At 36.9% G+C, this 24,437-nt stretch overlaps 1 protein-coding gene across 11 annotated transcripts in view; it reads left to right on the plus strand.

The window, feature by feature from the left end:
- The window catches only part of ERC1 (ELKS/RAB6-interacting/CAST family member 1), a 306,998-nt gene that overhangs the window by 79,116 nt on the left and 203,445 nt on the right, over positions 1 to 24,437 (plus strand). For 8 of the 11 annotated variants that reach the window (XM_069860940.1, XM_069860869.1, XM_069860924.1 and 5 more), the window contains exons 4-8: positions 1,664 to 1,738; positions 3,844 to 3,999; positions 5,694 to 5,777; positions 8,350 to 8,517; positions 15,796 to 15,963. In XM_069860940.1, coding sequence (XP_069717041.1) covers positions 1,664 to 1,738; positions 3,844 to 3,999; positions 5,694 to 5,777; positions 8,350 to 8,517; positions 15,796 to 15,963 — 651 coding nt within the window. The remainder of the gene's footprint in view (positions 1 to 1,663; positions 1,739 to 3,843; positions 4,000 to 5,693; positions 5,778 to 8,349; positions 8,518 to 15,795; positions 15,964 to 24,437) is intronic. The other 3 variants (XM_069860933.1, XM_069860958.1, XM_069860914.1) reach the window with 1 other exon arrangement.

Consider the following 24,437-nt stretch of genomic DNA (forward strand, 5'->3'; position numbering starts at 1 on the left):
TCGACTTGGGGAAGGTGAATTTAATTTAGTACCAATCAAATCAGAGCAGGATAATGAGAAGTAAAAACTAAATTTTAAAGCACCTTCCTTCTACCCCTCTGTTCTCCCCAGGCTCAATGTCATTCCCTAATTCTCTACCTCCTCCCCCCCTGCAGCAGGACAGGGGGATGGGCAGTAGGGTTTGTGGTCAGTTCATCACACGTTGTCTCTGCTGCTCTAGCATGGGGTCTCTCCAATGGGAGACACTCCTCCATGAACTTTTCCAACTTGTGTTCTTACCATGGGCTATAGTTCTTCACAAACTGCTCCAACATTCATCTTTTCCATGGGGTGCAGTCCTTCAGGAACAGACTGATCCTGTGTAGGTCCCCCCATGGGGTCACAAGTCCTGGCAGCAAATCTGCTCCAGCATAGGCTTCTTTCTCCATGCGTCCTGCCAGGAGCCTGCTCTGGCATAGAGCTTCCCATGGGATCACAGGCTCCTTCGGGCATCCACCTGCTCCAGCATGGGTGCAAGTGGATATCTGCTCCCCTGTTAACCTCTATGAGCTGCAGGGGGACAGCCTGACTCACCATGGTCTTCACTGCTGGCTGCAGGGGAATCTCTGCTCCAGCAGCTGGAACACCTCCTCCCCCTCCTTCTTCGCTGACCTTGGTGTCTGCAAAGTTGTTTGTCTCACATATTCTCACTGGCTGCAATTGCTGCTTCATAGCAACTTTTTACCTCTTTTTAAATACGCTATCCCAGAGGCTCTACCACTGTCACTGATGGGCTCAGCCTCGGCCAGCAGTGGGTCCTCGGAGCTGGCTGGCGTTGGCTTTGTGGGGAATAGGGGAAGCGTCTAGCAGCTTCTCGCAGAAGCCACCCCTGTAGTACCCCCTGCTATCAAAACCTGGCTGTGCAAACCCAATACAAATTACAAAGTGGAATAGATGCTTTATTGTTTCTCCTGTATTCCCACTTGTTGATTTGAAACTTCTAAGTACTTCATATGGTAGAACAAGTTTTTTCAGCTTTCTATCGTATTATCCCTTAGAGAGCAATCTGCATCATGCAAGTTATGTGAATTCCCATCAGCAGAAATATCACATGGGCTCCCATCTCCTCTCTATGTAATCTGAGTTTCTAGAGCAGTGTGTTATCTAGTCATGTACTTCTGGCTGCTTTTAAGGCTCAGTGGAGAAAGGTTTTCAACATGCATAATTAAATGCTGCTGCTCTGGGGTAAAAAGTTGGAAGTTATCAACACACCTGGGCCCTATAGCTTGTTGAAACAGAAAACATGACATTACTTTTTCAATAAGAATCTAGCCAAATAAATTGCATTCATGTAATCCATGAGGAACTAGAAATAGTTTAAACTAGTTTAGAAGGCAGGTGGCAGGGATTTCTAGTAGGCTCAGCTGTCATTTCAAAAGTGTATTTTGAGTAAGTAGGTAGTCAATGATGCTGTTTTTGTTGTGCCTTTTTTAACTGAGGCTGTGATTCTCTTGAATGATCTTTCACCTTTGCTTTCTTTGATATGAAAAATGATAAAATGTATGAACTGGTAACATCAGAAAACAGTATGAAGAAATGAGAGCTTTTAGTAGTTTTGTTTGTATTTGGTGAGTGGGACAAAATGCCATCATGCTAACTGTTGTTTTCTTTTCTGCTGGTACAGGAGATCCATCGTCGATTTGAAAATGCTCCTGACACAGCCAAGACAAAGGCTCTGCAAACTGTTATTGAAATGAAGGTAAATGATTGCATTTGGTCAGTAGTAGAGTTTATTTTCTGGAAATTGGGGTTTCATATTAAAGATGACTCTAGCAAATACCATATACTTCTGTTGGTCTTCTAATTTAAACTAATTAAATTTATTTCATCCTATTTTATTATTTATTGAACAGTGAAGAGATAGAACTGCTTCATGACATAATAGCAGCTTGCCTTCTGTCTTCCTGCAGCGGCATATACAGATTTCTTTCAGTTAACCAAGATTCTATTGTATTACAAGGATGGGAATGATGGTTTAGGAACATTTTTAAGATTATACGAGTTAATTTAATTTATAATCTGAATATTCAAAATACTGCTTTGCATTCTGTGTGTCAACAAAGTTAGCAATTTTCAAACTCAAAAGTGCTTAAAGAATGGGTTGGTATGACATTGTAAACCTAACTTTTCTGGGTGAATTTGTGATTGAATTCTTAAAACATTAACTAAGGTATCTAATGGAAAAATGGTAATTTGCCAAGAGCCACAAGTGGAATGTGTGGTTTACACAGCTTTATGCAATTGTATTTCATATTTTATGGTCCATAAAGTGCATCACACAGCATTTGGACAAATGCAGTAAAAATTTTGAAACTGACTTTGCAAACTATTCTGTTTCATTTTCGTATCTTCCCTTTCTTCCTTCTTCTTCTGTCCCTTTTCCTTTTATTTTCTGTATTCTTTTTTCCATTGCAACTCTTCCCCTTCCATCTCAATGTTTTCCATAGTCATTTCCCATCTTTGTACTCTGGAGCCTTTCATTTACTGTCTTTTCTTTTATTATTCATCTTTGTGGTCAATAGTAATGAAAACTAATTGAACGTCTGGTAACAATAAGCTGCCTTTACTATTAAAAGAGAAACACTGTTACTTCCAGGAAGTGATGTGAGTACTGAAACAACATTGCAACATATCACTTCACCTTATTACAGCTCTAATCTTTTGTTGCAAGAGTCTCCTTTACCAATTTTACCTTAATCATCAAAAGTAAAGCAGGAGATCTGACTAGATCTTCATAATGATCCCTTATAAAAATCTTATCTCATGAATTAAAACGTATAAATGAAAACCTTTCATGTGTTGTTCATCTGTTCTTTAATTGTCAGACAAAAAAAAATCATGAAGGATTGGTCTGTGAAAGAGTGGAGAATAGTTTCAAATCCTACCTGTGTCTCAGGACAGGTGAAATATTTTGAAGTAAAGAGATTAAAAAGAATGACTGCTTTAAGAGATTTTAGTTCAGAAATACATATCCATGTTCATGACTGTGCATGAAGCTCAGTGTGCTGTATGAGTCTGTTCTTACTAATCCTAACACATAAGACTTCTAAAGAAACAGTAAACCAAGTAGATCTGATCATCCTGTAAAACTATGAGGATAATTGTAAATTGACTCTTTTATTTCTCAAGATGTATATTTTTTGAACTGTGGAAATGTTTTATATGTGGTATATATGAGCCAGAATACTCAAAGGATCCATAACTGCTTGATCCACTCTATGCTAGATTGTGTACTCCAAACTAGATTGTTGCATCTTTTCCTTGCTTATGAAGCTTTTGATGCTTTTTATTTCTCTGTTTGTGACCTACTCAAATTACTAGTAGCACAAACCCATTTTTTGCTATTCTTGCAGCCACATTTTGCTGTTCAATCAATTAGAATTAAATTTCTCTGTTTTATGCTGGCTTCGCATTACAAGACAACCTTTTTTCATGATCCTTTTTTATTCATCATATACTGTGTTCGTAGCCATAGCCATATTTAATTTCAGTTCTAAACTCTTGCTTTCCTTGAAAGTTATGAAAAACTGGAAAATGAGTACTTGAGCACTAAACCATATACTATACAGAGAGTTGTAGACTGATTTCTGTAGGAACCTCAGGAGTATGAGGTACTGAGGGGTTTAGAGATTGGTGGGAATGCTTGGACTCAATGATCCAGTGGGTCTCTTCCAACCTGGTGATTCTATGATTCTAAGGGCAGGTACGTGTCCAACAAATTATTTCCTTTTTTATTACCTCCAGTGGTATGTTAACAAATTATCTAACTGTGTATCTTTATCTGTCTCTTCTAATAATTTTCAGGATTCAAAAATTTCTTCCATGGAGCGTGGCCTCCGGGATTTGGAAGAAGAGATTCAGATGTTGAAGTCAAATGGAGCTCTGAGCACAGAGGAACGTGAAGAGGAAATGAAGCAAATGGAGGTGTACCGTAGTCATTCCAAATTCATGAAAAACAAGGTACTGAGAAAACAAGCGGTAGTAGTAAGATAAACTGACCTTAGCGAAGAGATGAGAGAAATATTCATACTTGAAAGTTATGATCTGGGTTCCCATTTGTTTTGTATTCTGCCATGAATCCACTAAAATAACTTAAAAATATTGGAAAGAATTTTAAATTCAAATTTTAAAACATTATATTGGTGGTTCACTAAGATCAATGGCCCAAATTCTGCTTTTACTGTCATACCAGCTTGCTTTTATTTCAGAAGAATTTTGTGTTTAGACGGTTGCTAACCCATTATAGTTTCATAGGGTTTTTTTTTTGTCTAGAGTCTATTGAAGAGTGTTTGATTTTGCAACTTTTATACTATAACTAGGTCTTTTTCGTATGTAAAAGATGAAAAAAGCATGAACTGTCACTATAATGGTTTTCTGTTACACTCTTCTTCCAGCTGTGGAGTCAGAATGAGAGAAGATTCTGTAGCAGTGGTGGTGCAAACATTAATTTATGCCATTTGGAATGCAGGACAAATATAGTAGCGAGCATGTTGATTCTCAGTTGTAAAGATGGGCACTGACTACTGAACGGTATATAGCCAAAAGTCAATTCATTCTTTATTTCTCTGAAGAAATGTTCCTTAGTCTTTTAGTGGACCCTAACATTTTCTAATGAAGATTCAGGCCACCTTGTACGCTTAAATTAAATATATTGTGAGCAGTCCTGCTATTCTCATGTAGATTTTGTGTACTCCCTGCAAGCTATGGATAAATTCCTGGAACAGAATCTAGGTCCTAAACAATTGTAACCCACTGCATTTGTCCTGCTTTTAATTACTTGTTAAAAATGAATGCTGGAAAGAAGTTTCTTAGAGAAGTGTTACTTGCCCTAGAGTAGAAACTTGTCAAAAGTAGGTGTTTCTTCCACTTCCTTGATGCCAGCTCGCTGATTTACCTTACCATCTGTTCTTTTTTACTTTTGCTTTTTAACCCATTGAGTCACTTCTAGGGACTGAAGGATACCCTGTACAAATTAGGAATGGAGAAATGGTTTTGGCACCTCTTCCTTCCACCCTTTCTTCTTTCTTCTTCCCTTCTTTCTTTCTTAGCAACTCCTCAGTGTCCCCCTCTCATTCCCCTTTGTGGGCCTATAGATCTGTTCAGCTACTCAGTTTCTGGATCTCTTCCATCTGTTGTGTCTGCTTATTTATTTTCCTGCAGAAGATTTGTTTCTTTTTGATCACTGTTCACTCATGACTTGTAGCCAGCTCCAATCTTGACATCTTGCTGTCCTACCCTGTTTTGTAATTGCACAACACTTTTTTTAAGTTGTATTGTATAGTCATCTGTGAGTGTATCTTGACAATTAACTTTATTTCTCTTAAACTGAAAAATGTTCTTTTTCCTGTCCTAATTTCCTCATGCATTCCAGTTTCAAAACCGTTGGGTGAACTGTCCCATACTTGCCATATATAAACCTAATCATAACTATAAATCTTTGTGTCATAATCAAATTCTTGTCTGGCAGCCTGTATGAATTTACAGAGACATTAAAATCTTGAGAAGACTTAACGAAGAATGGAAGAGAAAATGAGTGACCAGTGTTGTTGAACCTTCTGTTCAGTTCTTTGTCACTTTTAGTTATTTGGATTGAAACAGGCTAACTAGAAAGTGACAAATGGTAAATGTTTAAAAGCATAACAATGTCGTGGCAGGTAGAGCAACTGAAGGAAGAGCTAAGTGCCAAAGAGGCTCAAGGGGAGGACCTGAAAAAAAGAGTGGCTGGTCTCCAGACCGAGGTCTCTGCAGTAAGATTTATCTTTTGTGTGCAGTGGCCATTCACTGGGGCTTGCTAGCTCTCTGGCTTTTGGGGTAGCTTTTCTTCTCTTACCTTCTTTACGATTTGATATAACACTAGAACTAACAGCCTGCTCAACCTTGTAGCTGCCTTTTTGTTCACATGGTTTTGGTGTCCATAACATCACTCTTCAACTAAACATCTATATTTGTTTTGTTACGGGTTTTTTTTAATGGTATGAGCTGTTTTAGCAATAACTTACTCTTCTATAACAAAGCAGATTTTCAAAAGTATTCAGCACCCATTTGGGGACCAGACTTTCAAAGAGATTCGTTTTCCATGGTAGAAGAAGAATAACTTGGAAACCTGTGCTGAACCATCTTAACATTGTTTCACAAAAAATAACAAAAGCTGGATGCTGAACGCTTTTTAAAATGAATTGTTTAATTTCAGCAGCATGAATTTAGGTTATTCCTTTGCTGTGAAATCAGTGCATTTGCTAAGTGATCATGATGTGTCACTGAGAAGAGAGATGTGAGCACTTAATGCTGGTTAACATCCCTTGCAGATTGGAATGGTATGTGCTGCATTCTTCCTGAAGAGCTTTAGCACATTGTCAGTGTGGGCTTAGAGCTCTGAAATTGGGATTTCTGGAGAGAATGATCTTAGGGTACCAATTGGGAATTTTAATGTAGTGAAATGTGGTTGTGTATAGACCGTTTCACCAAAAGACAAATATTTAGGGTAAACACCTTTTCTGAGGAGACTCCAAAAAGAATTATCTTTTCAAAATAAGACCAAACTGGTTTGAGAAGATTTTACTAAAATTCAGGCTACCTAGTTGAAAAAGTTTGCATCATAAGAAATTTTTAGGAGGCTTTTTTGTTTAGATATTGCAGAAAGCTAACTGGCAGCGATAGCTCATATCTTCCCAGCAGTTCTGCTGCGTGTAACAGTATTCTGCTACTGGTTGTATTGGTCAGTAGCTGACAGCAGAAATAGTGCTGCTAACATCAATACCTTTGTATCTAATTTAAGAAGGTGTTGAAATAATTCTGTGAAGATACTTGCTTTCAGTATAAATATGAAAAAAACCCTACTATATTTGAAATAAGTGAACAATAAACACTGAATAGTTCTATAAATTAAATTCTTCTTATACTTCTTCCCATTATTCCATTTTAAAAAATTACTTTGTATGAGGTTTTTTGAGATACATGTCCTCCTTCTTTTACCTCCCTTCTCCCATATCTCCTCACGTACGCTGTTTCACACTGGAACACGGGAGTCCTTGATGACATCTTTTGATGCTATTTTAATACTCTTCAGTAAAGAGTTTTCTTTCTTTAATTACTCATTATTGAAACAGTGTTGTCAACATAATACTACATTTATCCAAGCTAATCTAATTTTTTTTTTAAAAAAAAAAAGCTTATATCAAGTTAATTTTTTCTTAAAACATTCCTGAAAATAAAAGATGACCTGGACATTTTATTTTTTTTTAGTTTGTGATGTCTTTTAATTTCTGTTTTGAAGTATTGAACACCATAATCTGGGATTGAGGGATTATTTTTTTTAATGTCACAAACAAAATTGTTTAAGTTAATAAAAGAGCAACTGTTTACTTTTTAAGAGATATGTCCACCTCTGCTATGTATTATATAAATGTAAAACATTGCTATTTTATTCTATGACATATATCGGAGATAAACTAGAAAGTTGGCTTTAAACTTGGACATGTCTACCTTTGAACTTCCCTGTCCTTTTTCATTGTTTTTTTTTGTACGAATTCACACCAAAGTTGTCCTGGGGGATGATTGCACTTAGAATGAGATTTCGTCTCGCTTCAGTGCTTTACTTTTAGAATTTCTTCATGTTTGTCTTTTTAAATAATAGTCCAACCTACAGTTGTTAAAATAAATTGGCATTTCTATACTCATTTAATTCACTAAATTAAATCTAGGAAATTGCTCACAACAAAATGCAATTCCAAGAATGGTTTTTATGTTATTATGGTATATCTGCTTTAATTAGCTTCTGCAAATTAAAAGATATTTCTTAGAAGATTGAAATACTGGCTTTTTAAATAGTGAGAAACATAAAGGTGTATTTACATACTCCATAAGCATGAGGAGGGATTGATAGATGGAGAGATGAGCAGAAACTCGCTGGTTTGACATCATGGCAGGCCTGCTTCTAAGAGGGACGTGTAGGTATGTCCTCTTTTCTGATACTGGAGCATAAGAGCACATTCTCATTACAGTTCTGCTTCATATTCATTCAAACCTTATCCTTGCTACATAACTGGTTTTGGTCAGGCCTTTGAAAGGTGACTAAGGACAGACTGACTCTGATAAAAAGAAACTCTTGAGAAATAGATGCTAACGCTCCCCGTTCTTTTTCTTTGTATCTTTTGCTCATGACACAAATTGTGCTGGCCTTCCATTCCAGGTAACTAAAGGCTTCACAATTCTGTGGGATAAGATTAGAGTATCATACTGTTTGGTAAACTTAGAGCTATTTTTGTAAGGAAGGTATAAATTGTTTTTTCCTTTGCCCGTCTTTTCTTTCAGATTGGTCAGGTGAAACAGGAGCTGTCACGCAAAGACACTGAGTTGCTGGCCTTGCAGACAAAGCTGGAGACCCTGACAAATCAGTTCTCTGACAGCAAGCAGCATATTGAAGTTCTGAAAGAGTCTCTTACAGCTAAAGAGCAAAGAGCTGCCATCCTGCAGACAGAGGTGAAATGGGCAATTCCATACTTGCTGCCTTTTCATAGAGAAAGACATAATAATCATTATTTCTTCATGCTTAGGTTATAGAATCCCATAGCTGTTCAATACTGCTTGTTCTGAGCACATAGTATCTTTGATTCTCTAGGCCAGGGGATTGACTGTACAGACGAGTATGTGCGTGTGAGTGCAGACATATTCCTGTGGATAAATACACACTTGTATGACGTGTCCCACTAACATGCAATCTCTAATATTATTTTCCCTAGGTGCAGCTAAATTGCAGGTTACAATACCTGCGTTGGGGGAATTTATTTTCAGTTACCTTATAGCTAAAAGAGAGCAGAGAAAGCAAATTATTCAAGTAGTATAAAACTCACTGAGGCTTTGCTGCTGCTGTCAGCTGTTATGGGAGCTCTTGCCTGTAAACCTGTGCTTACACCTGAAATAATCAGCTTTCATGTTTTAGGATGCATATTCCAAGATAAAGGAAAAATTTTCAAGACTATGTTTTGATAACAAATGCTTAATGAATTCTCATATTATATAAGACGTATATATGTGAATGTCAAATGTATGTCAAAAGCATACATTATTGCTTCTGGACATTCTTGAAGAGTGAGAACGTTGTATGAAGACAGCATTTCAATCCCCTGGCTTAGAAAACTGCAGTGTTAGTATGAGTCCAAAAGATGGCGATAATGCATCAAAAATTATTTGTGTTGTTGCAGCAGAAGCAGTAAAAAGCCAAAGGAGCTGTGAAATAGGCATGCAGAAAATTTGTGGGTTACATGGTAACACTGGTGGAAAGATTCCATATTACTAGAGTGTAAGGAAATTTATTTGAACTTTTTACCCTCATGTAGCTTTCATGTAGTCATGTTCAGTGAATCTATGGGTGCACGTGGTAAATATCTTCCAATGTTCTAAGGTGACTTTTCTGATTTTCCTCAGATTTATGTAGAAGTTGAAATTGCATTAGTCAGTATAACTGTGAAAATCTGCTAGTTTACAACAATAACATTCTTTTTAATTTTGTTCATTCACTTTTTGATAATCAGGAACATACCTTGATCCTTACATGTTTATTTAAAAAGTATGTATATTTCAAAATATCATTGTAAGTAGGTATTAGGTAAATAGACATTTAAAAATGTAAATTGCAGGTTTTGATCCATTACAGATTTTGAAAAGAATATAGAAATATTAAATCACTGTGCAGTGTTGTGACAAACCTACAAGCTAGAAACACATTTCTGTTCTTTTAAATAATAAAAAGCAGTACTTATCTGCTCATGAGAGATGAAGATCTTGAAGGAATGTATTTCATTAAAAAGCTAAGACTTCAGTAGATGATCATAATTTCCGCTGTTATGGTAGGTAAACATATTTACTCAAATAAAATGGATGGAATTTAAACAAAATATTTAAAACTAGAAAATCTTGGTTATATACCATTGATAGATATTCTTGATAGTTGTTCAGAGCATTTTGATTTTACTTTAGCTGAGGGCCAAGGTAGTTTTTTAATATAGAAAATTATACCACATTCTACCTTGTAGTATCACTAAATAACCATAGACAATATTTGTTCTTCACCAGCTTCTTCCAAATGGGATTCTCATATAGCACCACAGTACAAAATCAAATTAGATTTTCCTCTGAAACATGCAAACACTTTTTAACTAATAAAAACTCACTGGAAGGTAAGGGTGGGAGAAGAGACAGAGAGATTTTCTACTTACTGCTTTTAGGTGATTAACACGGTTTACTTCCAGGTATTGTAAGTGAAATGTTACGACTACGGTAACAGTGAAAGATGACTTTCTGCCTACCTGTTTTTGAATAAGGAGTTGCTGCGGAGCTAAAACATTAACTGCTAAAATTGCAGGTAGATGGGGAAAAGATGTTGTATAATATATCAAAATTGCATTTGCCACCTGCCACACTAGAACTACAAAGAACAACGGGCTGTTTGTGGGGGTATTTGTCTTGGGGGCTATTTGGTGGAGAGGATACTGTGGTTAACTTTTCAATTTGTTAAGAAACCTTTAAATATAGCTCTAAAAATGTACAGTCTCTTTGTAAACAAAACAAAAAATAAACCAATATTTATTTTGGAATTAAGACTTCATACAAATAAAGTTTTTGTTTGGCCCAATAAACCCTTTAGCTTAGGTGAGTGCCAGAAGGTATGTGGCATCAATGGAAGCTTAAATTAATCAGTGAGAACATTCCTCTTTATTTTCGTGTACTGCCCAAGTTGGTGTGGTTCTGTAATTAGTCTGTTTCACATGTTAAATTCAGTAGAAAAATTAATCCAGTTGTCTGGAAGTATTTTATTTGCTCAGAATGTCTCAGTAGAATATAAAATTCTGTAAGAATCTTTCTTTATTTGGAGTTTATATTGGCATTTTGAATCTGTAGTAGACTCTCCCAAACCAGACAGAGTTAGGGTGTGGATCATGTTTAGTGAGGAATGTGCGAATGGGAGGTGGCTGTATCTAACAAGGCTTATTAGCACTGGCTACATTAAGACCAATGCTGCCACCTGCCAACAGTAAACTCTGACTTCACAGTGTTTAGCAGGTGTTTAATGTCCTGTTCTAGAGATTGTGGAAGAACATCTGTTGTGCACAGTTTATAGCCCTAGCAAGAACCAAACAGGCTCTGCCCAAAGCTGGGTGTGTGTGCCTCTACTTCATGGCATAATCAGGACTAAGTTGTCCAGATAGATGGGAGCTGTATGTTCATAAAGAATTCACTCTCAGTTCTACAGACTGTACTGGATAGTGCTGCAGTTTGTATAAGGAGGTGAAGAGTCAACTCTAACGTAATTAATAACAAAGTTCAATGTCAAAAATAGAGAATTAAGTCTTGTGAACTACCACTGCGTTCAAAACAAGTCAGTAAACATACGTTTTAGGTCTTAATTACAGACCAAGCTCCTAGGAAAACAGCTTAATTCTTTTTTTTGTGTTTATATCATGTGTTTGCAAGATAGCAGCAGAATGTCATAAAACTGATCCTTTTTAAAATGTACTCAGTTACTTTGAGATGTCACAAAGCAGTATCTGCATTAGGATAAAAGCAACATTTCACCTTACATGGCAAATATGAGTTTATTTCTTCCTATGCATTTCTCAATTATCTTTGAATTCTGAGTACTGGCATAGAATTACTTTGTCTACTTTAAAATGTAGATGTCTTTTATTAGAAACAATAGCAAGCTCTAGACATTTCAGGATTGATATTATGTCAGTTCCTTTGCTGCTATTAATGTCATACCAAAAGAGAATAAACGTTTTGAATTTTGGTATTACAGAGACCTTGATTTAATATAGGGGAGACTGCACCTTCTGATAGAACCAAACAGTATGTTTTTGTTCACTGATCAAAATCGAATCATTCAGCCATGGTTTGAACAAGTGGCAGGTAGATGGGAGGAATCACACCATCTCAGAAAAAGAGCAAAGCACTGTTTTTTCTAGTTATCATTGACAACTTAAACTCAAGTGGGAATCACCAGTGTCATAATACCCTGATCGCTACTGTACAGTGGAGATGATGGTAAAAATAAGAAAAAATGTGTGCAAAGTTGTATTGACTCACACTCTTGAGTCAGTTCTGACTGACACCTAGGACGAGGGACAATGGGTATAAACGAGAGGGGGCAGATTTAGACAGACATAAGGAAGAAATTCTTCACGATGAGAGCGGTGAGGCACTGGCACAGGTTGCCCAGGGAAGCTGTGGCTGCCCCATCCCTGGAGGTGTTCAAAGCCAGGTTTTATGGCCAGCCTGATCTAGTGGGACGTGTCCCTGCCCATGGCAGGGGGTTTGGAACTAGGTGATTTCTAAGGTCCTTTCCAGAAAAAAAGTTCAGAAAAATTTAGTGATTTCCCTAAGCTATAAGTTGGGAATATTCTTAAAGCAAAGACTAACCTAACTACAGAATCCAAAAATTTAAAAAAGGCTTAAGAATAAATTTAAGTGAAATATTATGTCATTTGTTGTGTTTCTTCTAGTAATCATTGGAGCTACTAATATTCTAGTTTTTCTTATAAATTTGGAATTCTACGTACTAAGTGTATGGCTATACCTATTAGGAACAGAGTCATAGAGTATTATTTGCTGCTACTGGAAAGTTCTGTGGAGACAGATCAATGGTTCCCAACACAATTTTTTATACATGGTTCTTAACGGTGAAGAAACTTAAGTGTTATGTATGGTACCCAGCTGAAAAGAGGTACCTGTTGATTCTGTACCTAGGAAGGCTGTTGTGTTGAAGGTGGGAACGAATGTGCTTATTTTGGTAAAGCTTCATGGGAAATTGGATGGTCCATGCAGGTCAAGTTACCGAGTTCATTGTTATACAAAGGGCTAGCTGTTGCTTGAGCTAAACTGTAAGATTTTACTTGCCATGCATAATTAAAGACATGGCAGTCTAATACTGTGAAAGCAGTTAGGTTAACCTAGGGTTAAGACAACACCATCCAAGATGCAGAAGTCAAGAGAAGGAGCGTCAGCACCTCAGTAGCTGTTTGCCTAGTCGTTTCCATGTGCAGAGAAAATCTTAAGCTTACTTTGTTGAAGTTGGCATCACCTGACTCCCACAGACCTCAATTCTTGTCACTGTGGGAGGATGCTATACATAAACTGAGCTGACATGAATAAACAAGTGCAGTGTTCTGCCAGGAATAGTGCTAAGGTGATGATTGTGTGTCCTGCCAGCCTTTGAAAATATTCTTGAAAGTGTTTTCTGTGGTTTCCTAGGGAGGGACCTCACACAAATAAAAGCAGGAATGCAATTTACCCCAAACGGTAAGCTAATATAGAGTTCAAAGAGAATAATCAATCAGAAAATCAAAAGCATTCTGTGGATAAATTTCTGTTTGCAGATGTTCTCTTTTCACTTAGTACTGTGCTATAGGCATCTGGTCCATCTCAAATATTTTGCAACACAACTGTTGAAAGTTATGGGGATTTATTTGTGAGGGAGATTTTCAGTTTCCCTTCAAGAATGAATGAAAGTCACTCCGTGCTTTAATATTAGAGATATCCAGGGAAGAACATACCTAATCAATCTATAAATCTGTGTGGTTTTAAATAGAAGACAAAACCTGATCCACCTGTTAAACTTTTCATTACAAACACTACAACCCTATAAATCATATTTGGGTAGTACCTGGTACTCTAATATCACTGCAAAATATACTCCATGCCCCATTTGCTGGGTGAGAGGTCAGGAATGTGATTTTAATAACGTATGTGTAAGTGAGAAGGCTCCAGACATAGAGGTGGCAGTGGGATTGCAGAGCTGATGGGGAGAGCAGGGCAGTTCTTTTCCTCACTGGCAAGTGCACATTGCTCCGTGTGAAAGGAATGAGATGAAACAGCAAAGGTTTTTCTGGGTGTAACATACACCCAGAATGTAGAGCCTTAGAGGCAACTTTTCCATTAGCAAATCAAAATAAAGTGGAATTAGAATAACACATTAAAATGAAATGTTGCTCTAAATGCCATAAGCACAGTGACTACTTACATTCTTTTCCTAGTTGGAGTTGTCCAAGTCATTTTTTCACTTCATGTCTCTGCTAGCCTATGCAGTGCAGAAGGACCAACAGATTCATTGATCCCTCTGTTTACTCTGTGTAACTGATGTCCTGTAGTGGACAGTTAACAGGAACCAAATCTGATACTGTCAAATAAGATTAGCAGCCAAGCTGGCAGATTTGAGCTGTGTGTGACTGCTGAGTGGATAGGGGTCAGTGAGTTTCTTTTGGTGTCTTAAGCAGGTTGGTGGTGTTGGATTTCGTATTCCACAATGGTCTTTGAGATTAGTCTGTGCTCTGTGGTGACCTTTTTCTCCTTATCAAATTTATATTCAGTTAGCTCTGATTCCTTCTTCCACTTCTTTTGTCTTGTGAGCTCTGTGTTTCATTTGTATAAGAGAAATGCAGAAAGAAAAGCACAAGCTCCTCAACATGCAGTTTTGAAGTTTGGAGTGTGTTTCTAAGCTTACTGAGGCCATGGGAGCTCTAAGTATGTTTATGTGTCCAAATTGCACCCATACTACCCTCTACTGTGTCATTTGTTCCATTTTATTTTTAATATAAAACTGCATCCTGCTGAAAATGCATGTTACGTTTAAACTATGAAGTTGTTATTTAAGCCAATATGTTGTTAGCCATAAGGTAACACTCTTTCCGTGTTTTGATCTGCAGTGGCCGCGAAGACCTCTGCTTTCATTACCTCCACGCTGAGCTAATATCTGATTAAAACGTATATTATAAAGAGATTGGTACTAGGAGTCAATGTTTAAAGCTCTGAGATTTAGTAATGTTTCAAATACAGGGGTCAGTGTTCCTACATATAAGAGAACTTCTCAACAACATGTTGTGTTGGCTTCTACTTTGAGGAAAAATAATTCAGACTTGTATCTTACCAAGTTGAGTTAACGTGAGAAGTATGATTTGGGATTTTCCAAGAAGGAGCATTAGGCTCTATCGTGGTTTTACTCCAGTGGCAACTAAGCTTGTTCTTTCCTGCTGCCCCTCCCCTCTGCCCCTGGTAGGATGAGGAGGAGAATCAGGAAAAAAAAACAACTCGTGGGCTGAGATAATAGTGGTTTAATAGGACAGCAAAGGAAGATTAAAAAAAAAAAATAATAATAGAATATACAAGTGCTGCATAGTGCTATTGCTTGCCATCTGCTGACCAATGCCAAGCTCATCCCCAAGCAGCGATCATCCCCTAGCCAACTCCTCCCCAGTTTATATACTAAGCATGATGTCAGATGGTACAGAGTATGCCCTTTGGCCAGTTTGGGTCAGCTGTCCTTGCTATGCTCCCTCTCAGTGTTTTGTACACCTCCTCACTAGCAAAGCATGGGAAACCAAAAAGTCCTTGACTTAGTGTGAGTGCTGTTTAGCAACAACTTAAACATCAGTGTGTTATCAACATTATTCTTGTATTAAATCCAAACGCAGCACTATACCAACTCTTAGGAAGAAAATTAACTCTATTCCAGCCAAAACCAGGACAGTCTCATAACATTTGGGAATAAAACATTTGATTATTTTTACTGTTTAGTCTCTGTTTACAACCTGAGAACCGTTTTATCACAAGCTTATGTGATTTGAAGTCTTAAAGTAAAAGAAGTTAGTTTTCTTAATCTATTAGTAATTTGACAGCACTCACTCCCTAGTGGAAGTGTAGTTTAACTTTTCTAAAATTTTCCCCTTCAGTGTTAACCAAACCCTATTTCTGCATGTCTGAATCTAGGTAGATGCATTACGATTACGTCTTGAAGAGAAGGAGACCATGCTGAATAAGAAGACAAAGCAGATTCAGGAGATGGCAGAGGAGAAGGGGACTCAAGCAGGAGAGATCCATGACCTCAAGGACATGTTAGAGGTGAAGGAACGCAAAGTTAACGTTCTTCAGAAGAAGGTAAGATTGTAGAGTCCTGAGTCGGATACATGTCTCTGCTACATATCGATTTGTAAGTGTGTCAAAAAGTCTGAACTAGAATTTACATTTTGTATACTAATGATTGATTCTGATGCCGTGAAAAGCCAGACACAATCATCAATGCCAATTTAGTTATTAAGCAAGATATTCTTCAATGCGACACCAGGCATGCAGGGGATCGCTCCACCTAATGTGTGTGCAACGTCTAGCACAATTCACAAAGGTGATAGACAGTCAAAGCATACATATCCATCACTTCTTATGGAACAAGTGTGTCTGTTATAATCAGTTCCTGGAATTTATTTACGTAAGTTTCCTCTCCTTGGTGCACACACTCTGCCCTCTGGGGGTCTCCTTCGGAGTCTCGGGTTGAAGGCCATAGATCTTCCTCACAGCTGAACTTTTCAACTTTCCTTCTTGCGCATGCTCTTAGACTCCTTGGGCACCTCTTCAAGGTTGCATCTGGTCCTAGCTGGTTCCTCTTTCTCTTATTGCGCTAGTCCTGTTATCTGGCTGAATTAGATAAGAGTCACATTCTTTCCCATTCTTTCTAACTGCAGCCTTATTAAAAGTCCTTAGTTAAGTTTAAGTATCCAGACACAGGCTAGCTAAAAGTTATTGTTTGAGCTAATCCTACATTTTAGTATTAAAATCATAAAATCTATACATAATTTTCAAATATATACTAGGTTAGAAACTTAAAACAAATCATTTCTTCCTTGAATTCCAATAATGTCATGGGAAGATGGTAAGTGATAAATTTCAGTTTGAAGTTTTAAAGAAAAAAACAAAATTCAAAGCAGAGTTTGCTGTCCTTCAGCAGTTGCGTGTGCTTCTTCTGCTTCCATTTCACTGTTAACAATAATTGAAGTATTTTTTGGAAAGCATATAATCTGAAAAAATTAATCCTTTCACAACCACCACCTTAACAAAGCCATGCTGATTTGAAGCATAGGGCGCTGGATGAATATGACTTCAATACGTAGCTAAATGAATGAGGAGTTGTATCAGTAGATACAATTAGGATGATTGCTCTGTAACTCACTGAGAAAAGTTCAGAAAGAAGTTTGTATAACTTTCATTAGAAGTGCTGTTTTATCATATTTAATATTTCTTGGGAGCTGCTACAATAGGATAATCGGGGTTCAGACTATCCTGCATATCTGTCTGGATGAGAAAATGTAGACGTAATCAGTGAAATGGGGGAGGTCTGGATAAGAAAAAGTAAACGCTGTCGGGGAAAATAACAGAGGTTTCCCAGAGGGAATGGTGTCTTAGGGCCATGAATGTCATGGATGATGGTTCGCAAATTGCTTGCAATATTTCCTAAAAGGCTGAAACATGGTGAAAAGAGAGAATGCATGCGTCACAATAGATTTGAATATATAGAATATTTTTTGTCTGTGTTTTTAGAGAAGCTGCTCTTGGAGCTTGTATTCAATTTATTAGGCTATAAATGTGGGGGGGTTTCTAGACCTTTAAGCACTTCTGTGGAATTTTTGTAAATCAGAATATTGATTACTTTCTGATGTCTGGCCAATGCCTTTCCTTCTACTATATAGCTATGAATTGTGAGAGTTTAGGTCATGTTCAGTTCTCTAACAACAAACTTCATGCAGGAATGGACGTTAAGGCATGGAGTTTAGCCATAAATTAGTCATTAATAATTCTATAACAGAGCCCTAATTCCCAGTCTTCATGGTCTCATATTTTGACTGTTCATCTTTTTAGAAATGCTTACAGATTTCTAATTTTTGGACTGTGCTTTCTCTTTATTTCCAAAATTGGTCATGCACACTCCAAACATTGAGATCCCAGCTGAATGTTTAACTAAGAAGTGGGGAATCCGACATTTGCGTAAATGTTATATGTCAGTGAGGTTCCTTTACATCCATTTACTCTTACACTGTTTTTTCACGTTTTATTATTTGCTCTGCTTAACTTTTTAAGATAATCTTTTTCATTGGTTCATTTATAAGCAGTGCTAAATCTTCTCTTTTTACTGATTTTCTAAACTTATTATTCAAAACCACTGTAATGCATATGAAGACAGTTGTATCTTGTCTGGTCGTGTGGCTAGCTTTTTTGAGGTTTGTTTGCTGCTACTTTCAAGCAGAAGTACTTAGTCTCTTCAGACAGGAACATAATGGCCCAGGCTTTTAGATATAAAGGTTTTGAGGTCTTGTTCTAGGTAGCTCAAGGGAGGATATCACTGCCATAATGAACTGCAATTTGACTTGTTTTGTGAAACTGTTCCCGAGCTTCTTAATCAAAGAAACATATAACCTCTCTATAAAAAAAATATCTCTTTCCTATTTCTGACTCGAATCACATGTAGAGACTTGAATTTGCTTCAGCCTTCAAGTTGTTGGAACCATTTTCTTTAACGTGAATATTTAAATTGTGAGGTTTTTAAATCCAAAGGCAATTTGTTTTGGTTTCTCTCTTTAGCAAACTTATAATATTGTTATGAAGAATCCAGCTCACAATACTTTTATCTCAGGTTTGTGGTGTGATAGGGAATGTCCTCTTATTTTTTGTATGGTCTAAGGTAAATGAACACAAATTCAGTCCTTTAAAGCTTTAGGATTGATGTCTTTAACTGAATTTTTCAACTGGTTCTCCAGACCTGAAGACTACGTTTCCTATTTTCTGTAGATTGGGCTTTGTTTTTCTTGTTCTCCTTACTGTTTTTCCACAGAACAGCAGAGCTTGAGAAAATATCTAAGGAAGGACAGGTCTGATTTTCTCTATATACTGTAGAAATGATGAGAACTTGCATAAAATCTGTTTCAGGTGCAAGAGAAAATGATGAAGTCTCCTTTTTTGTATGATATATATGCCTGTCCTTTTTTGACTGTACAGATAGCTATTTCTGCTCTCTGCCTGGAACTTTAGAAGCTTTTAGCTCTTCTTGTGTAAATGTTTTTCTCTTAACGCTTGTAAACTCTGAATTACACTTCTTTTTTTGTGTTATTAAGGTGCCCAGTCTGTTTTCTGCTTTACTCAAGTGCTGTCTTTCAAACCTTCCAGGACAGTTCAGAATTTTATTTTCTTTAATAAAAAATGTTCAGGCTTTGAACGTTTGCCTCCATGCACAATAGTCTTTTTATTCCTTCTTCCAATTATAAACTGGAACGTTCAGACAGATCAGGTTTTAATCTGTGTATTCTAATTGAAGATCTGAATAGCACAGTTTAAAGTATCTTCAAAGTTATTTTATTTTTACTGGCTTGGTTATCTGATATTAAATGCTTGCTTTACACTTATCATCATGATTTAAGAGGTACTCAGACAATTTAATTGAATACAGTGAAAGACTATGAGACATATGGTGCAGGAAAAGCTTTTTCTCTTGTGTAGCATTAAGAAACATTTTCCTGTGGATATTTGGAAGCAGCAGAATATAACTGCTATTTGCAGTTATGAGAAGATCTAGGGTACAGGTGTTGGCATATTGAAGGAATGTAATGAAATTAAGAATTAGAATAGTAGATATTCAATTAGTTTTTACCAAGTACTCTTCCCTCAGCATATACTCAGATTTGACGATATTTTTGAAGTGGGTATTCTAATGAACTAAATTTTGAACACTATTTTTTTTTACTGCTAGGTAAAAAGAAAATTTGTAACAAAAGCTAAAATCATAAAGATGCTGAAAAGAATTTATTGGAAAATCATTAACTTGCATAACTTACCCATTTAGGAAAAGTTGTTTACTTTCTTTTAAAATTTAGAGAGATCGCCTCTACTAGTAGTATAGCCACAGCCCAATGATATGTGGCTATGCTGGGCTTCTGTTCATGTTTTTTTTATTTCCTGTGACTCTGTTAGATGTGTAATTAGCTATGCTGATGACACTGACGAAAAACTATTTGGTATGGTGTCCAAAACTGTGCTATACTAAATTTCTGCAATTGTTGTTGTTGAAAGAAAAATTATTTAAAATGCACCTCTCTGGATTCGTTGATGCAGGCCACTGCATAGTTTGTCTAATGAGCTATTAGTATCAGTGTTTTATTGATTAAAGGTGGTGAACTAGAAACTATACTTTCTAGTCATTCTAAAATAAAGATGAAGAAAATAATGAAAATTTACTGGCTGATTAGAAATCAGATAAGAGACACAGAAGATGTTTATGAGCACCGAAGACCTGAGAGATTAACATGACAATTGTCATCACTACTGACACCCAGTAGGCACCAAAATAGATGTTCCAGATTGCTGAAGAAACCACGTGCTTCACATTTTAAATTCTGGAATCTTTCTTGTTCTAAGCTTCTACAGTGATGCTGCTTGGTAGCACCTTTAATTGAAACAATAGAAATAGGGCAAATGCTAGAAATTTGGAGACTACAGCAATGACTTTTAGTTTCATGTTTGAAAATTTGGTGCAAAAACTTAGTTTTATAGAGCTTCAGGATTTTTTTTTTCTCATTTCTTTGAAAGCAACTGTTGCATCATTTTAAGTTGCTAGAATTCCAGGCAAGGGGAGAACATCAGAAAATAAAATAGGGTCCATGCTGGGCAAATTAGAAATCTGAACCTGAAAAACATAAAACTGTGTTTCGTTATTCTCTTTGCCACATCTGTCTATCTGTGCTGGTAGACCAGGATGAAAAGGAATGGGTGGGGGGAAAAAATCAATACTTTGCAATGAGGGAATTTTTGAGAAATAGATTTTGGGATAAAAAATAAGTAACAGTTATTGTGAAAGGGGGGCTTGGGGGGGAAAGCAGCAAATCAGTTGCCCCATGCTTTCAGGGGTGGTCATGTTTTATCTCGGGAGGGAGGGTTAACACTACCTTGTTGTGCAATGCAGCTGCAGGCAAATGAAATGCAAGTGTCAGTGCCTGAAGATAGCTGGGACTTTTTTGCAGCTCCCCATGCATTATGTAATGATTGACCTGTAATAACATAAAGGAAGAACACAGGTCAATTTTTTTTGTGTGTGTGTGCCTATGCTGATGTTACTTTTTTAGCTAGTGTTCAGGAAGACTCCAAATGCACTGTTCCTGCTGTTTTGGATAAGGTGCATTGCCTTTCTTCAGACAAAATAAATGCCCTATGCTTTGCAAACCCCTTAGAAATAAAAACTTACCTTATGCTTAATGATTAGAAATACTGTGTGGCAAGACAGGAACTGCAAGTGGAATTTATGACTTAGTTGTTTAGAATCATTAGTGGTCGTAGTTACTACAACAAAAACTACAGATTGGTTTAATACTCATAACTCTTAAAGTTCAGTGTTTGTACTTTAAAGATTGTTTTCTTTCCATTTCTTTGCTGATCTTTGAAGCTGATTTACCTCTTCAGGCAGCTCTTCTTCTCTAATCCCAAAGAGACAAGAGAGCACAGAGAAGGAACTGCATTTTCAAACGTTTGATTCAGTTTATGGTAGTTTTATCTTCCCTAGTGTGACTTTGAACTTGCCTACCAGCTGAATGAATACATAGTTTTCTAAGAATTAATAAAATGCAGAATGGACCTTTAGAAATCTCTTTGAGGCTCTCTACGATGACATGTAGTGCTTAGAAATCCTATAGTATTAACACTGTATATGATGGTCTTTCAAATCTGCATTTTTGGTTGTGCAAACTATACAGAAAAGGAAAAAGAGAGACTGTCCCAACAAAAATAGTCCATGTATACATTTACAAAGTGGGTGAGCGTATGCCCTCTTATTTAAGACTGGATAATTTCCCTGCCATGAAGCTTATTCTCTGCGTTTTACATACTTGAGTGATGAACATTTAAGGAGGAGCAGTGTACAGTGCTCCAGGAGCCTATTAGTCTACTCATAAGTCCAGCTTCAGCAAGGAGAAGAACAATAAGCTAGGCTTTCTAGTCTGCTAGGACTGATGAAATAGCTACTTTTCTTCAACAAATCTGTGGCTTAACACGCAGTGCAAATACAAGAGCATTTCTGTAAATATCTCTCTCTGTCAGAAAAAGCCATACTTCTGCTCCTTTTACTCCAGGTCTCAAAATATGCCAGTGAACTGATTCCAAACCCAGTTCAGAGATTTCAAACACCAGAAAAAGAATCTGAAGTCCCCACAGGCTTGTGCCAGCTTCTTTATTAAAACTGACAGACATGACTTCAAAGATGTGTCCTGGAGGGTCATGGGGGATTTGTCCCTCCATATCCCTGAGGGGGTATCAGACTTCTGCTGCTGCTGCTTTTTCTTTCATTCAAGTGTTTCTGTTACAGGCTTACTGACTACCACTGTAGATAATAACAACATTGAAATTTATGGCTTTTAGAAATTTCCAGAAGCTGTTAAATCTGTTACTCTGTGTCTCTAAGATGCTAGTCACTTCTCTTCTCAGGGTTATCCTTCAAGAATTGCTTTCCCATGTAGGACAGGATTTTTAGATAGAGGTATTATCTTCAGAGAGAGTAATAATAGAAAACATTAGACAAGCTTTTAATCCTTCATCTCTATCAAAATACCACTAGATAAAATGTTGTGGTGGCAAGGAAAATGCCAAAGAAGACTGGAGATGCTTCATTATGTGAGTTCAAGTTCAGCATAATTGGCCTGTGAGATTTTTCTGTTTCTACTACTCAGGAAGGAGATTAGTTGTTTAATTTCCGCATGGGAAATAAGGGCACAACACAGAATTTATTCATTTTACAGTGAGCCATGACCACTGTGAAGACAGGTCATTACCCTTCCATTCTAAATTTCCACTTCTCTAAGAATTCATTGAGACTGTTTAGAGCAATTGCAGCCCAACTCGGATGGCATGGTGTCTTTTTTTCTTCTACAAATGTACAACTAATAAAACATTAGGGCAGGAGAATACTTCAGTTTATTCATACCTCTTTTCAATTCTTTGGTAAATTAGTTTTAAAGATGGGTCATTGCCGTGCAGATCTTAGAGTTTATTACAGCAACTTCAGGTTCGTTGTCAGCAAGACCCCTACCCTCTCAGGAGAAGCTTTAGCTTATGATATTTGATCTTTTTTAATTCTTTGGAGTCATATAATAAAGCACTGACTTGGAATATGGGTACTAAAAGCTCCACAAGCCCATCTTCAGATGGTATTTTCAATGGCAGATAATCCGTAGTTTACAGGTAATGGCAGAGGTGACAATGTATTCTTCAGGGACCAACCCAAGGAATATACTTTTGATCTTCTTGCCTAATCCAGATCAATCATGCCAGATGACAGCTCCAGCGTTCTCATCATAAGGATTTTGTGTTTCCAGAGGAGGATGCATTTCACAGCTTTAAATTGAGTGCTCTTATGGCCCTCACCAGTGAGTTCATACCCTATAGTAACAGGTATCTTGTTTAGGTTAAAATAAACAATTCATGATCCCTTACATTAATTGGTACTTGCATGCTTCATACTTAATTATTGAAAACAATAAATTCCTTCCTAGTCGTTCTTGGCACTATAATAATGAGCCTGAATTGTTTTATGTTATTAATCCAGAAGTTAAACTTTCACTAGAACAAGGAAGGTGTAATTTTTAGTTAGATTGTCCTAAGCACAGACTTCTACTGCTGGCGATGTTTTTGCATTGAACATCAATAAATGAAACATGAGACTTCCTGAGGACATTTGTTCAGTGCACGTATAGTTTTATGGGAAATTGGTTTTACAGAATCATGAAATGGTTGAGTTTGGAAGAGACCCTCTGGAAGTCCTCTTGTCCAACCACCCTGCTTAAGGAGGGCTACCCAGAGCTGGTTGTGTAGGACCATGTCCAGGCAGCTTTAAAATAGTGTTGCACAAGAATCACTTTTATTAAGCTTCAGGACAGTGAAATACGTGAGTGAATTGATTTATAGGTGCCTAACACACACTCAGAGGTTATTCAGTAGATTATGTGGAACATCTAAATTAGTGGAGAAGGCGTCAGTTAAATTTGAAAAATTGATTTACACAAAACAAATTTTATGCTCATACAGTATTTTTCAGTGCACAGTTATAGTTACCAATGCAGCAGCTGTGTTAGGGGAACCTACTGTACTAAAAACAATTTTTTATGCCTGACTGTATTGTAAATGGAGAATATGCTGGCTGTTTTATTTTTATATAACCCCCTCTATTGCTTGGAGCATTTTGTGATACTACAATAAAAATAAAAACATCTGGATCATATGTAGCATGTGTACCTATATTCTCAGATGTATAGTAATATTCTTTTAAAAGATAAATTTAGTCTCATATGTGCAAAAGCTAGCAAGCCAATTTCTTATTTTGAGATCTTACAATGTAAGAAACATTCTCTCAGTGTATACAGATGTGTTTATTAACTAACGTACTTGATTTTTTTTTACTGAAGTAACAAATATCCACTCCTCCTTTTAGTTAGGTAGCTTCAAACAAAAATATGGAGACAGGATTGTGATGTTAACAATGTTCATTTTGTAGTTCAGCTATTGTGGCTGACTAATGCAGGGGTTTAAACTGGTACACGTTGCTGAAATAG

Source organism: Phaenicophaeus curvirostris, chromosome 1 (genome assembly GCF_032191515.1).
Source record: "Phaenicophaeus curvirostris isolate KB17595 chromosome 1, BPBGC_Pcur_1.0, whole genome shotgun sequence".
NCBI lineage: Eukaryota > Metazoa > Chordata > Aves > Cuculiformes > Cuculidae > Phaenicophaeus > Phaenicophaeus curvirostris.